A 13,868-nucleotide genomic window follows, 5' to 3' on the forward strand; every position below is an offset into this window, starting at 1 on the left:
CAGTCTACTCTGTGATCTCGTTTTGGTCGCTGTCACTGCAGAAAACCCTGCTTCACAAAGATAGGATGTTGGAAATGGAAGCAGGCTTTTCACTGCTTTTGTGGCAATCTCAGGATATTCCACCTTGACTTAAATAATCCAGAATGTATGGAGATTTGAAGTTATCTCAAACATACTTTTAAGGCCACTGTCATTTGCAGTCTCAAGCAGTTGATCGTCTTCTAGCACGAACAAAGTTGATTCACCTGGTTTATTCACAAATGGGTCGCGGATCCATTCCTTCCCAGTTCGGGGGTCTTTTGTGTTTGGGAAGTAATGCTCAAACTCTTTTGAAAGCTGAGATAGGTGATAATGCATCAGCTAGGAGAAAGAAGGCCCTGGCTCAGTTTCTTTCAAAATCTCTGCTAATGTTTGAAACATGTCAAAAATCCCAGTGTTCACTTGTTGCCCCCATAATTCCAGTTCAGCTTTGAATGCAGCCACCTTATCTGCCCACTTGAACACAGTTATCATTCTCCCTCCAAGTGAGATTGAGTTTGTTGAGCTGGTTGAATATGCCACACAAGTAAGCAAGTTTTGCGACCCATTCTGTGTCACTGAAATGTGCTGCCAGTGGTGACTGTTTTTCTAAAAGAAATCTCTGGAGTGGCTCTCATAACTCAGAAACTCTGGCCAGTGATCTACCTTTGGAAAGCCATCTCACTTCTGTGTGTAAGAGAAGACATGTGTGCTCTGCGTCCATCTCCTCACAGAGCTGCGTGAGCAGACGTGAGTTAAGGGCATGTACTTTAATGTGGTTGATAATTTTAATCACATCCTGCAAGACGTTGTTAAGTTCAGGTGACATTTTTTGGCTAGCCAGCATTTCTTTATGGATGACACACGGTGTATAGACTGACATTCAGAGGAAACCTCTTTGACCCGACTAGTGAAACCAGAAAACCGTCCAGTCATGGCAGCCACTCCGTCCGTGCATATACCGACACAAAATGACCAGCTGAATTTTCCTGATGTGTAATCATTCAAAGACTTGAATAGTTCTGCAGCTGTGGTGGTGGTTGGCAACAAAAGTGCACATAACATATCATCACGCACATCCTCCTGAAAATTATATCGCACAAAAACAAGCGTTGTTGCCTTGTCAACATTGGTAGACTCGTCAACCTGGATTGTGTACCACAGCGACTCATTAATCCTCTCTAACAATTGTGCCTCAATATCCTCTGCTATTTCATCAATTCGTCTAGTTATAGTGCTAGCCGAAAGAGGAACACGTGCCACCTTTTGAATTGCAGCCTCTCCTAAAAGTTCACGACAAATGTCCTTAGCAGCAGGCAGGACACCAATAGTAAAGGGCTTCTTAGCTTTAGCAATGCGGTTAGCCGCTAAGAATGATGCTCTCAGTGCAGACACATTTGATGAAGTGGTGGCCTTCAGTAATTGCTTCTGTTCTTTGTGTTCACGTTTTTTTCTTTTGAAAAACTCCAGAGGCTTGTCTTTTAATTCAGGGCGCTTGGTCTCCATGTGGCAAAGCAGTTTTGAAGGTTTCATGGCTTTGTTGGATAGCTGGTCACCACATGTTATACAAGTGGGCTTGGAGAATGTGAATCACCTGTTGCAATGAACCCATAATTTAAGTAGGACTCTTGGTATTTTCTTTTCAGTGCAGCTTTCTTTTTGTTGGCAGTCTCAGAGTCTTCTGCTGTCTCATCATTGGGTCTTTCCCCCTTTTCAAAGAAGCTCTCCAGTGATGTTTGTTTTCTACTCATTTTGGCTAGGGTTAGCTTATGGGCTTACCAAAACTGTGACTGAGACAAGTGCACAGTGCGGGAAAGAGGCGCAGACAGAAGTGGTAATTAAAATAATGGGCGGGCCACGCACGGACTAAAATAAGTGTCGAATTCTGACTTAAAGCCTGCCACCAGATACAGCTGTACAATTGAAGTACAACAACTCACTTGCCTCTATAAGCCTGCCACCGGATGCAGCTTAATTGTCACTTGCCACTCACTGGCAGGGTATTGATACGAGTCTGCAAGCACTTATGGTCTCTGTGCAGTCAAACCTCTCCGCTAATGATAATCTGTATTTGCAGCTGCTCCCCAGCACTAGCATCACTGCCTCAGCTCCACCTCAGATCATCAGGCATTAGATTCTCATAAGGAGCACAAAACCTAGATCCCTTGCATGCGCAGTTCACAGGTTTGTGCTCCTATGAGAACCTAATGCTGCCACTGATCTGACAGGAGGCGGAGCTCAGGCGGTAGTGGGAGTGATGCGGAGTGGCTGTAAATGCAGATGAAGCTTCTGTTGCTAGCCTTGCTCTCACCTCCTGCTCTGCAGCCTGGTTCCGGTACCAGTTCGTGGCCCGGGGGTTGAGGACCCCTGTTGTAGAAGATAACATGACTGGTTTATAATTTTTCTGTGGTCTAGTTTTTTGTTCTAATTTTGTGAGAATTAAAGTAGGGAATTTCAGCCACCTAATGTAAGTCATTATTTGATGTTTTTCTTGGAGCATCTCACATTCTTGAAAATACACATGGCAAAATCAGTTTCACCAAGAATTTCTGTAACTTTAAGATGATGTAGAGTAGAACTTGACTCAGGCAAGTATCATATAAAGCCAAGTTTTTAGGGCCATCAGTGGCTTACAGCTGAAGATGGCATTATGAAGATAACATCAGTGGTTAGAACCTCTTAGCTTTTCCAAAATGCAGTCATCTTCCAGTGAATGCTAATCCCACTCGCAGCTGAGGCCTGCTGCTTTGGGGATCCCCCTTGGTACGCTCTTAGCTCTTATAATTGCTAGCAACAGGAGCCATGCTGCCTGATAGAGCTGGCAGCTAAGCCCATAGGTGCAGTTATGCTTTCATTCCCTAGTGTGCATGAATACACACCCACATCCACTTATCCACCTGTAGTTTGAGATGAGAGGAGGTAAGAGATAGTTAGGCTTATAGTGCCATGCCTAAATTTGCTGGCTCAAGTTTCTTATTTCACCATCACCTTGCCCACTGGGGAGCCAATGACAGTTTTAGAAACAGTACCAAATCAGAAATCCCTCTGGAATTATCTCTTTTGAAGGAGACACAGGTGTTGATTTTTCCCCTTCCTCCTCCTCCTTGATGGCAGCTTGAAGTAAGGGTGAGGGTGTGGTGACTGGGAGCCAGTACTCTCTAGGAGAGCCAGATCAGCAGAAGTATTACTCCGCAGCCCTGTGCTAGGTGATACCCTATAGGTCCGGACATCTAAATGTAAGCCGGTATCTCCAAAGCATTTCCTAACACTGTCATTGCCCAAGTAGACCTTTATTTAGCTGGGTCCTAACTTCCAACTAGAGATTTTCTTTTCTGGACAGCAGCTATGATATATATAGTTCCTGTCATGTGAGCATACTAATGCCATTCTGCTCTCACAAGCTAGTGCTTTTCAGTAACGTTAGCAGAGGAGGAGAGGAGGATACATTAGGTGAGAAAGTATTGACAGGAAGTCCAGGTAGGCCTGCCACCTGAACCTTCTGGGGACAGGTAACACTGTGGGGCCTGAGCTTTGTATTGGAGTGGCTCTAGGGAAATACGGGTTCTGTGTGGGGGTGGGTCACTTCGAATGGCTTTAGTTACTAATGGCAACGGTATGTTAGGATACTGACCCCTGCGTGTAGACGTGGATTTGGAAAGTTAAAAGATCAGCATACGTTTGGCTGAAGGAGCTCTGAGGGCATATCTAATTACTGGGTCTGTTAAACAAAAGAGATCTTGTTTTAGATGGATTGATAGAAAATTTCTGGATCAATTCTGAAACACAAAGCAATTATTTTTAATACAATTGATGACTTGTGTGACTACATTATAACATTTCATGTGGCTTAAAATTATATGGGTAAAACACACCTTCACCAGTAATCATCTATGATGCCATTTACTGAATTAAGTTTTTTGAAGGTTATAGTATTAGAAGCATTACACATCTGAAAGCATACTGTTAATGAATGCTATTCTTTCTGTATCAGAAATTCACTTTTCATAATTATTTTTTAGCATACATCTCTGTTGATAAATCCATGTATGTATTCACGTAGCCCATTGTCTGGTTGTATGATCTTTCAACCAAAACCATCCTTTGCAGATGCTTTTACTGACTCTGCTATCAGTGCTAAAGTGAATGGTGAACACAAAGAGAAGGACCTGGAGCCCTGGGATGCAGGTGAACTCACTACCAGTGAGGAACTGGAGGCTTTGGAAAATGATGTTGTAAGCAAAATCTTTTCGATTAGTAACGCTATGGTCATGTGATATGGTATGACAGCCTATCACTTGGTTTTAATTTAAGTATGTTGTTGTGAATATATTTAAAGTAGCAGTTTTATTGTGTAAATAGACTTTGCCCTAGGCAGTATATACAGAAAAATGTTTCTTTGGGATGCTTATGAATTATTTGTATGTTTTTAAAGTAAGTCCTAATAAGCAACATAAAAATTTAAATTGGAAACCATGGGAAACTAGAAATGCTGGCATGTTTTGCTTTGAGTACTCTGCAGAATAGGCAGCCTAAGGAAAGTGGTGTCTTGTCTGTTGACTTTACCTAGCGGTGAGGTCAAAGTGTGACTTTTAGGCTTCTTGTCTGTCAGAGAGGCACTCATTATTAAGATATATTGTTAGATTACATTAGAATTAAAGCAATAAGTAAATTTCTTTGTCTTAAAATTAGGAACATACTCAACAAAAATCTATTTCCAGAAGGCTCTTGGCATATATTATTTTTACTTTTCCCATAACACATCATCTATAAATCAAATACTTAATAATGACTCTGTCATTAGGATTCTGTAAATTCTGTTTCTAAACTGTGGAGATAGAAGCAAAAAGTCTCTTGCCAAAAATGAGTGTTTAGATAGTAAAATTTGAATGGGATGGGGGACTTCCCTGGCGGTCCAGTGATTAGAACTTCACCTTCCAATGTAGGGGGTGGCGTGTTTGATCCCTGGTCGGGGAGCTCATGGCCAAAAAACTGAAACATAAAACAGAAGCAATATTGTAACAGATTCAATAAAGACTTGTAAAAAAGTGGTCCACATCAAAAAAACTTTAAAAAAAAAAATTTCAAAGGGATGAAGAATCTTTCATTGAATATTACAGAAAAGTCTTATTTAACAAATCTGTGTTTGATGTTTAAGCCATTGTCTAGTTGCAAAACTGGAAATACATAGACAATGCATCATTATTAATTTTCAAACTTTTTAAAGAAGCATATATAACTGAATGTGAAGGTTCTCAGGTTTGTGCAGCACATCACCTCTGTGGAAGATATGGAAAAGCAGGCACTCTTTTTGTTTTTTTTCTAATTGATAGCGAAGCAGTTAAATTGATAGATGCTTTCTAGAGAGTATTCTGGCAATGTTTTATCAAAATTTAAAACACACATACACTTTATTTAATCTACGCTGGGTCTTAGTTGCAGCACGCAGGCTTCTTAGTTGTGGCATGCGGACTCTTAGTTGCGGCATGCATGTGGGATCTAGTTCCCCAACCAGGGATCGAAGCCGGGACCTATGCATTGGGAGCGTGGAGTCTTACCCACTGGACAACCAGGGAAGTCCCCACACATACACTTTGGTCCAGCAATTCTACCTCTGAGAATTTATCCATAAGACTTTCAAATAATTATGTATGAGGATGTTTTTCACAGCATTTTATTCTAATAGTGAAAAATAGGAAACATCCTAACTGTCCATCAATAGCGCATGGGTTAAATAGATTTATTGTACCTCCGTTCAGTTGAAGTACTGTATGTCCACTGGAAAGAAGGATATTCTGGGAAGATATCTAAAACTTACTAAAAGAAAAAGCAGGGCTTCCCTGGTGGCGCGGTGGTTGAGAGTCTGCCTGCCGATGAAGGGGACACGGGTTCGTGCCCCGGTCTGGGAGGATCCCGCGTGCCGCGGAGCGGCTGGGCCCACGAGCCGTGGCCGCTGAGCCTGTGCGTCCGGAGCCTGTGCTCCGCAACGGGAGAGGCCGCAACAGTGAGAGGCCTGCGTACCACAAAAAAAAAAAGAAAAAGCAAGTTGCAGAGAATTTTCAAAAAAGAGAGCTGATGATAATAATCATATTCTTACATATGCACAGAGAATGTCTGGAATTATGCCCAAGAAGTTGTTAATGGTGGTTATCTGTGCACACTGGGATTGGCAGATTTTACTTTTCACTGGATGTCTTTCTGCACTGTTTAAATTTTTTACATGGAGCATATACTAAAAGAGCATATTTTAAAGCTTCCATAGGTAACTGATTTCCTACCCGCATGTGTTAGGCCGAAGTAGTTGATTTAGTTGTGGAATTACATTATAGTTTTATCTGGAGTAGCACAGAGGGAGCCAAGGTTAATGGGTGACCTTAGAGGCAAGTTTTAGTCTTGAAATTGCCATCAACATTGCTCAGATGACGCTGTGCCCTCTTCTGACATGGATAACGATAACCCCTTTCTACCAGTCAGACCTGATGATCAGTCAACTCAAAAAGGTTTCAGGTAAATACCTTGTAGAAAGGTCACCGTTAGGGAGTAGGGAAAGGAGAGAACCCTGACCTGAGGATATTTTATGAAGTAACTAAAATGTTCTGAACTTTTACTAATAACGTCTCAAATAATTGTTTCGTATACAGTTGACCTTTGAACAGCACAGGTTTGAACCACACTGGTCCACTTACACGCATTTTTTTGCAATAGTAAATACTATAGTAATGCACTATCCAAGATTGGTTGAATCTACAGATTTTCGACTATGCCTGGAGTCAGTGACCCTAACACCCCACCCCCTGAATTGTTGAAGGTTCGACTGTAGTTATTTACCAACTTGTAGGGGCTGATGTGTAGAAGAAAGTTTTTCCTTAAGACATTTTTAAAGCAAATTTTTGCCTGTTTTTTAATTTTGCTAGATTTTGCTTGAATAGTACGATAGATATTGTTAATGTAGATATCGACTATAACTGAATTAAAGAAGACAAATACTTTGTCATTTTGAAAAATGAGCTTCATTTTCTTCTAGTCTAATGGATGGGATCCCAATGATATGTTTCGATATAATGAAGAAAATTATGGTGTAGTGTCTACATATGATAGCAGTCTATCTTCATATACGTAAGTTTTAAAAGTTTGCTTTTGTTTTAATACATATTTGCCTTTGATTTTCATCAACCTAAATTACGATGTTGAATAAATGTTTCTGTTGGATTTTAAGTTAAACGATTATGTGAAAGAATTATCCTTTTACTACCTACGCTGATAAATTCCCATTAAAACAGGGATTAAATATAGTTTACTTATACCCTAGTTTTTTGCTCTAAATAAATTTTGTTTCATTTTTACACTGTAAAAACTCTAAATTGGTAAGTGCAGAGGTTATGGGGGAATAGTCAATTTAACCAGTTTTGGAAATGTTATATTCCTCTAGGGAAAAGGTAACAAGAAAAATCAAGTTTTGATTTATAAATAAATAGATGACTGTAGCTCTCTTACAGTTTTACCAGCATTTTAAACTCTGAACTCTCTTAATAGTTGATTGTGACAGATATGTAAACTATGACTGAAAAATACTCACTTTGCTTTTTCTTTTCTTCATGTTTCAGGGTGCCCTTAGAAAGGGATAACTCAGAAGAATTTTTAAAACGAGAAGCAAGGGCAAACCAGTTAGCAGAAGAAATTGAATCAAGTGCCCAGTATAAAGCCCGGCTGGCCCTGGAAAATGATGATAGGAGCGAAGAAGAAAAATACACAGCAGTTCAGAGAAATTCCAGTGAACGTGAGGGCCACAACATAAACACTAGGTATTTAAAGGAAATCATGATGCAGTATTTTGGATACACAACTCAAGGTCTGTGTGAGAAGGTGTATTATTATTATTATATCTCATCTTCCTTTAATCTAGCTTAGGTAGAGAATGCAAATGGAGTTGGTTTCAGGTTCTTTTAGAGAAAAGATTACAGTCATCTTGGAAAGTATTTTTTGAGCATCACCTCTGTGGAGCCAAGTGTTGGATATACAGTGATGAGCAAGTCGAGGTCTGGAAGAGCTTGTTAAAGAATAATGAACAGGTTGCGGGGGGAGTACATATAATTACAGTTCATTATGATTTCCTAGATTAGAGGGGTGGTCAGAGTACTAGAAACATGCAAGTGAGGAGGAACTAGCATAACTTTGTGGGGTGAGAGAATGTCTAACAGAGGAGGTGATGTCTTGTGATAGGATAGTAGATCTGTCTGCCACTCAAAGAGACATAAAACAGAAGAGTTCCTTGTATGGTGAAAGACAGGTGAAAGAACTTGTCCAGTTCAGGGAAAATCTAGTTGTTTCATATGTCTGGAATACACAGTGTATGTTGAGGTTGCAGTGGTAACAGCTGGTGATAGGAACTGAGGTAGTGAAACTCTTTCTGTGTCATGTTAAAAAGCACCCTGTAGATAGGGGATGGCATGAACCAACTATGGGACATTGAGAACTGGCTGAGACATAGAGATCAGTTATTGTATTGAGGTAGTTCAAGTATGAGAACTTGGTGACCAATGAGACCAGAACCAGTGATAGAAAGGTTAGAAAAACCAGGAATGACCCTGAGTTTTATTTGATAACCAAGCAGATTGGTGGTTGTACTGGTAATGGCGGTAGAAAACATGGAGCAATCTTGAGGGGAGATAGAGTGAGTCCATTTGTGCAATTTACTGCATTTGAGGGGCTCACAGGTCCTCTATGCATTTATTCATAAACATGTTGAGAAACAGCTGCTACATACCTGGTAGAATAAGATACACATTCTGTCTTCAAGGCACTCACAGCTTAGGAGTCGTGATTTGAATTAAAGTGTTCAGGGAGAGATGTTGAGGCTGTGAGACTGACAGTGTGAATTTGGGGGATTGATGTTGAAGCCATGAAAAACTAATGAACAGCCACCAAGAGAAGAGATCACAGAGAAAACAAAGTAGAGAAAACCAAGGAAGAACAGTTTCAAGAAGACAGATGTTGATTGATAGAAACAGCCATAAAGAGGCCAAGTGGATAAGAATGAATACACATCTGTTATATTTTGTCCTTAGCAGGAATATCTGAGGGAAAGGAAAGGCCAGAGGCTAGAGCTTAGAGTAAGATGGAAGAATAGGGGTGTCTGGAAGTGGGGCCGTTTGGTTTTAAGTGTTTAACCTTTTAATAACAAGCATTCCCTTCTGCCTAAATTACTTTTAGATATGTTTCATTGGCCTGGTATCTATTAGGATAAAATGATTTAAAGGATCTCTCATTTTCAGGGAAAATAAATATATTCCTCCTGGACAAAGAAATAGAGAAGTCATATCCTGGGGAAGTGGGCGACAGAATTCACCGCGTATGGGCCAGCCTGGATCGGGCTCCATGCCATCGAGGTCCACCTCTCACACTTCAGATTTCAACCCAAATTCTGGTTCAGACCAAAGAGTAGTTAATGGAGGCAAGTATTTTGACCAAATTTGTCAATGTCATTGATCAAATACATAGTTTTCTGAATATTTACAGTTTTACATTGTTGATAAGAACATGCATACCTTTAATGATTTCTGTGGAGTAGTTTTCACTTAATTTAAATTTGCCTTTGTGGATATCAAATTAGTAAAACTAGTAAAAATTAGTATGTTATTGGCATATACAGCATTTAGCATGATGAAATACTCATGTATTCAGATAAAGTGCTAAATGTAACCGAAGACATTCACTTGGCAAAAAGAACACTCCACATATGTGAAGAAATTGGAAACTTTGGGTAGGTTCTCAATTTTAAAAATACTGGATGATAAAATTATTTAGATATAGTTTACATGGAAAATCCCAATCTGTGTGAGACACTCAGTGGTTAATATAGATTCATTTTTATGAACTGTTTGTTTATATATTTATATTCTGCTTACTTCAAGAAAGGATTTGAGGTTAACTTGCAATACAAGACACAATCAAGAGTCATGTGAAGATGGTGAAGAAAAAATGTGCTTAAAAAAAATAGAAACAACTCTTAGTGTAAGGGTGAATATTGTAGTTTAGCTTAAGTAAAATACAGAAACTTGAGTCTTCAGTAGGAAGATATTTTTTTCTATTCTGCCTCCATATATAGGTTAAATATAGCCCACGGGTCATGGATCTCTCATACAAGTCAGGGATATTGGACACAGCAGTGCCATAGACTGTATGGAACCATGGTAATTAATAATACTGATGGGGGACTTCCCTGGCAGTCCAGCGGTTAAGACTTGTGCTCCACTATTTACAATAGCCAGGACATGGAAGCAACGTAAGTGTCCATCGACAGATGAATGGATGAAGAAGATGTGGCACATATATACAATGGAATATTACTCAGCCATAAAAAGAAACAAAATTGAGTTATTTGTAGTGAAATGGATGGACCTAGAGTCTGTCATACAGAGTGAAGTAAGTCAGAGAAGAACAAATACCGTATGCTAACACATATATATGGAATCAAAAAAAAAAAAAAAGGTTCTAACGAACCTAGGGGCAGGACAGGAATAAAGACGCATATGTAGAGAATGGACTTGAGGACACAGAGAGGGGGAAGGGTAAGCTGGGACAAAGTGAGAGTGTCATGGACATATATACACTACCAAATGTAAAATAGATAGCTAGTGGGAAGTAGCTGCATCGCACAGGGAGATCAGCTTGGTGCTTTGTGACCACCTAGGGGGGTGGGATAGGGAGGGTGGGAGGGAGACACAAGAGGAAGGGCATATGGGGATATATGTATACATATAGCTGAAAAAAAATAAAATGGGAAGCTTTTTAAAATTTATTAGCCTAAAATTAATTTTATCTTATTATTTGAAAGTAGTTATAAGGCCAACTCATGGGATTCTATTTATATTAAAATTGTAATTACTCATGGAAAAAAAAAAAGACTCAGTGCTCCAATGCAGGGGACATGGATTCAATCCCTGGTTGGGGAACTAAGATCCCACATGCTGTGCAGCACAGCCATAATAATAATAATAATAATACTGGTGGTGTGTTAGTTACTAACTCAGGGCTAACAGTGGACATTCAATTTTAGGTATTTAAGTTTGGAAAGTTAGAAAAATAGAGAACACTAAGTTTCCAATTTCATTTGTTTTCATTGAGTCTTTCTCCAGAATTCCTCTCCAATGAACACTCTTGAGTATTTTCTATACATTTGTATTGGGGGTGAAATTTCTTTGCTCACTGAGTAAAGAATTTTAGTTGTTCATGAACAGAATTTTCAAAATAAAAAACCTGAAAGGGGCTGGGAAATGTATGATACTCAAGTGTGTGGAACCCTATGGAGAGGAGACCTGGACTGTTTCCTAAGATTAAGGTAAGTGATATGTCATGTTACACGTTAGCTGTATCTTGACCTGTGCATATCCCTCAGTGTCAGTTTATTTGGTGATGACTGCTTTGTAGTTGCATTGTTTATTAAGCAGTCTCTTAGATGAATGTTTAACTGCATAAATTATTTAGAAGGTCCCCTTTTTCTAATTCGATAAGATTAAAATATGTGTTCTGAAAAAGCAATGAATATTAACCTGTCACTCCTGTGACTCTAGAAAATAGTAGAAGTAATGTTCTATTTCTACTTAAATGTACCTGCTTAATGAGATTTCAAACTCAGCCTTACATTAAAGTATAAACTAGATGAAAACCACAGACAGTTATAAGAAACCAGCATTTTTAATAAGATATAATAGCTGATGTGTCAAGCTAAAACTTTTAATAATAATCTTATTCCTGAGTTTTGTGATTTATTGTGTGAAATTATCTGGTGTATGTTATACTCCTTTTAACAGTTGATTACCAAGAAACAGTTATAGAAGCAGAATTAATAGGCAAAGTCTTAACTGTCTTCTTCAGTAGTATGTGTAGATCTTAATTAACCCTTTGGGAACGTGTATTCATTTAAACAGACTTAATTTTAAGGAGGTTAAAGTAAAATGTGAATTTATGTCAGTTAAGTTATGCTAAAACTTATCACAAATCAAATGACTGTCCTCAAAGGGTTAAAATGTGCAAGAAATCATTTTTGTCATTTTACTTTTTTTTCTGTTTACTTTTTTCCCTCATTTTTTTCTTTAGTTTTTATACTTTCCTTCATATCATTTGTTCTGTCAGGTGTTCCCTGGCCATCGCCTTGCCCATCTCCTTCCTCTCGCCCACCTTCTCGCTACCAGTCAGGTCCCAACTCTCTTCCACCTCGGGCAGCCACCCCTACACGGCCGCCCTCCAGGCCCCCCTCGCGGCCATCCAGACCCCCGTCTCACCCCTCTGCTCATGGTTCTCCAGCTCCTGTCTCTACTATGCCTAAACGCATGTCTTCAGAAGGTACAATACCACAATTTGTTCATGTTTTTGTTTGTCTTTGTTTAACTCCTATGTGAGTTTATAATTACAAAATAGTTTCCTCTTCATTATTTAATAACCTATAATTTCTGTGTTTTAACTTCAGTTTATTAAAACTATTTCTATTAACCTTTTGTTCATTAGAGAGAAATTTGATAAATGCTGTGTGAAGCTATGAACTATCCTGAATTGTAAGAATGAGGGTTTTGTCTCTGCCTGGTAATGATGCTCTTTTACAGCCCAGGGCCTTCTCCCTTCCACTTTACATACAGTGTACAGTGGTTAATGGTAAACAGTGAACTTTCTTCATCAGTCTTGGACTTTTTGTAGAACCTATCGTTTTATAGCTCCTTGGCCAAGGTACTAGTGAATTTGCCTGTTGGCCATAGGCAGGAGTGATGGTTTAGGGGTCCTTTTTGAGAGGGGCATTACATGTAGCTGCCTTTGTGTGTTTACTCTTAGATTACAATACAGAGTTTAAATTTGTGTTTGGGGAATTAAAAAAAATAGTTTTGTAATATTTCATAGTGAAAGTCTTTAATCTGGAAGAAGTTCTTGATCTAAGATAAAATTTTTATCTTAGAAAGCTATGTATGAATCTTTAGGGTTTTATTTACTTATTTATTTCCCTTGTCAATAAAAAAGAATAAAATACTGTAGTTCTCATTCATTGATGCTAAATCCACCATTGCTACATATCAGATACATGGATGTGTTGTAGAAAGGTCACATTTTAATCTAAATGTCATGCGTAAGTAAAAAACCTTTTTTCTGAATGATAATGACCTTTGACATTATTTCAGAGTATTTGATATGTTAAGATTTTAATCTGATTTGTTCATTAAAATTACAGTTGATATTGCTTATGTTGAGACTAACACAGTTTTCTGGCATAAAATGCTTCCCTGGAGAAAACTAGTTGGCTCTTTTTTAATAAATTGTTGTCATCCAGGCAGGGAGGTCATGTGATCTTGACTAAAGCAGCTAACCTTGTTAGCTGTTGAACAGCATGGTCAACAGCATGTTGAAAGCAGGTTGAATGGCATGATTTTCAAGGTGACTTCCTTACTCAGAAGTGCCTGTGATGGTGGCCTCTAAATGAAAAGTTACATTCTGTTGACATATTTGTTGTGGTCTATTGTTTGCATAAGTGATGTTCGTGAGAATATGTTAGATAAAATAGAACTCATTAGTGAGTGTGAGCGTGTTCACGACAGTTAGATGTAAGGACTCACACAAAAGTACACCTTCTGCATATTCAGGGATGCTGTGTTATTCAGTTTTTCTTTTTAAATAATTTGAATTAAAATGTTTTCTAGTCATGTAGTTAGGTGACACTGAAGCATTTTTGAAATGTGAACTTCAAAATAAAACTATTAAATATAGTGGTTTTCTGTGTTTAATAAGGAGACTGTATTTTGTTTCTGAAAGTATTTTACATATTGCCAAAGACTGAATTTTTTTAAGTTAGAGTTTGATTTCATTGAGCTATG

The 13,868-nt window shown here is 38.7% G+C and overlaps 1 protein-coding gene across 10 annotated transcripts in view; it reads left to right on the top strand.

The window, feature by feature from the left end:
- The window catches only part of ATXN2 (ataxin 2), a 124,541-nt gene that overhangs the window by 63,184 nt on the left and 47,489 nt on the right, over positions 1–13,868 (top strand). For 9 of the 10 annotated variants that reach the window (XM_029222665.1, XM_029222672.1, XM_029222682.1 and 6 more), the window contains exons 6-10: positions 4,126–4,250; positions 7,040–7,131; positions 7,620–7,817; positions 9,288–9,466; positions 12,148–12,357. In XM_029222665.1, coding sequence (XP_029078498.1) covers positions 4,126–4,250; positions 7,040–7,131; positions 7,620–7,817; positions 9,288–9,466; positions 12,148–12,357 — 804 coding nt within the window. The remainder of the gene's footprint in view (positions 1–4,125; positions 4,251–7,039; positions 7,132–7,619; positions 7,818–9,287; positions 9,467–12,147; positions 12,358–13,868) is intronic. The other variant, XM_029222704.1, reaches the window with a different exon arrangement.

This window comes from Monodon monoceros, unplaced genomic scaffold (assembly GCF_005190385.1).
Source record: "Monodon monoceros isolate NGI ecotype Baffin Bay Population unplaced genomic scaffold, NGI_Narwhal_1 Super_Scaffold_1, whole genome shotgun sequence".
Classification (NCBI taxonomy): Eukaryota; Metazoa; Chordata; class Mammalia; order Artiodactyla; family Monodontidae; genus Monodon; species Monodon monoceros.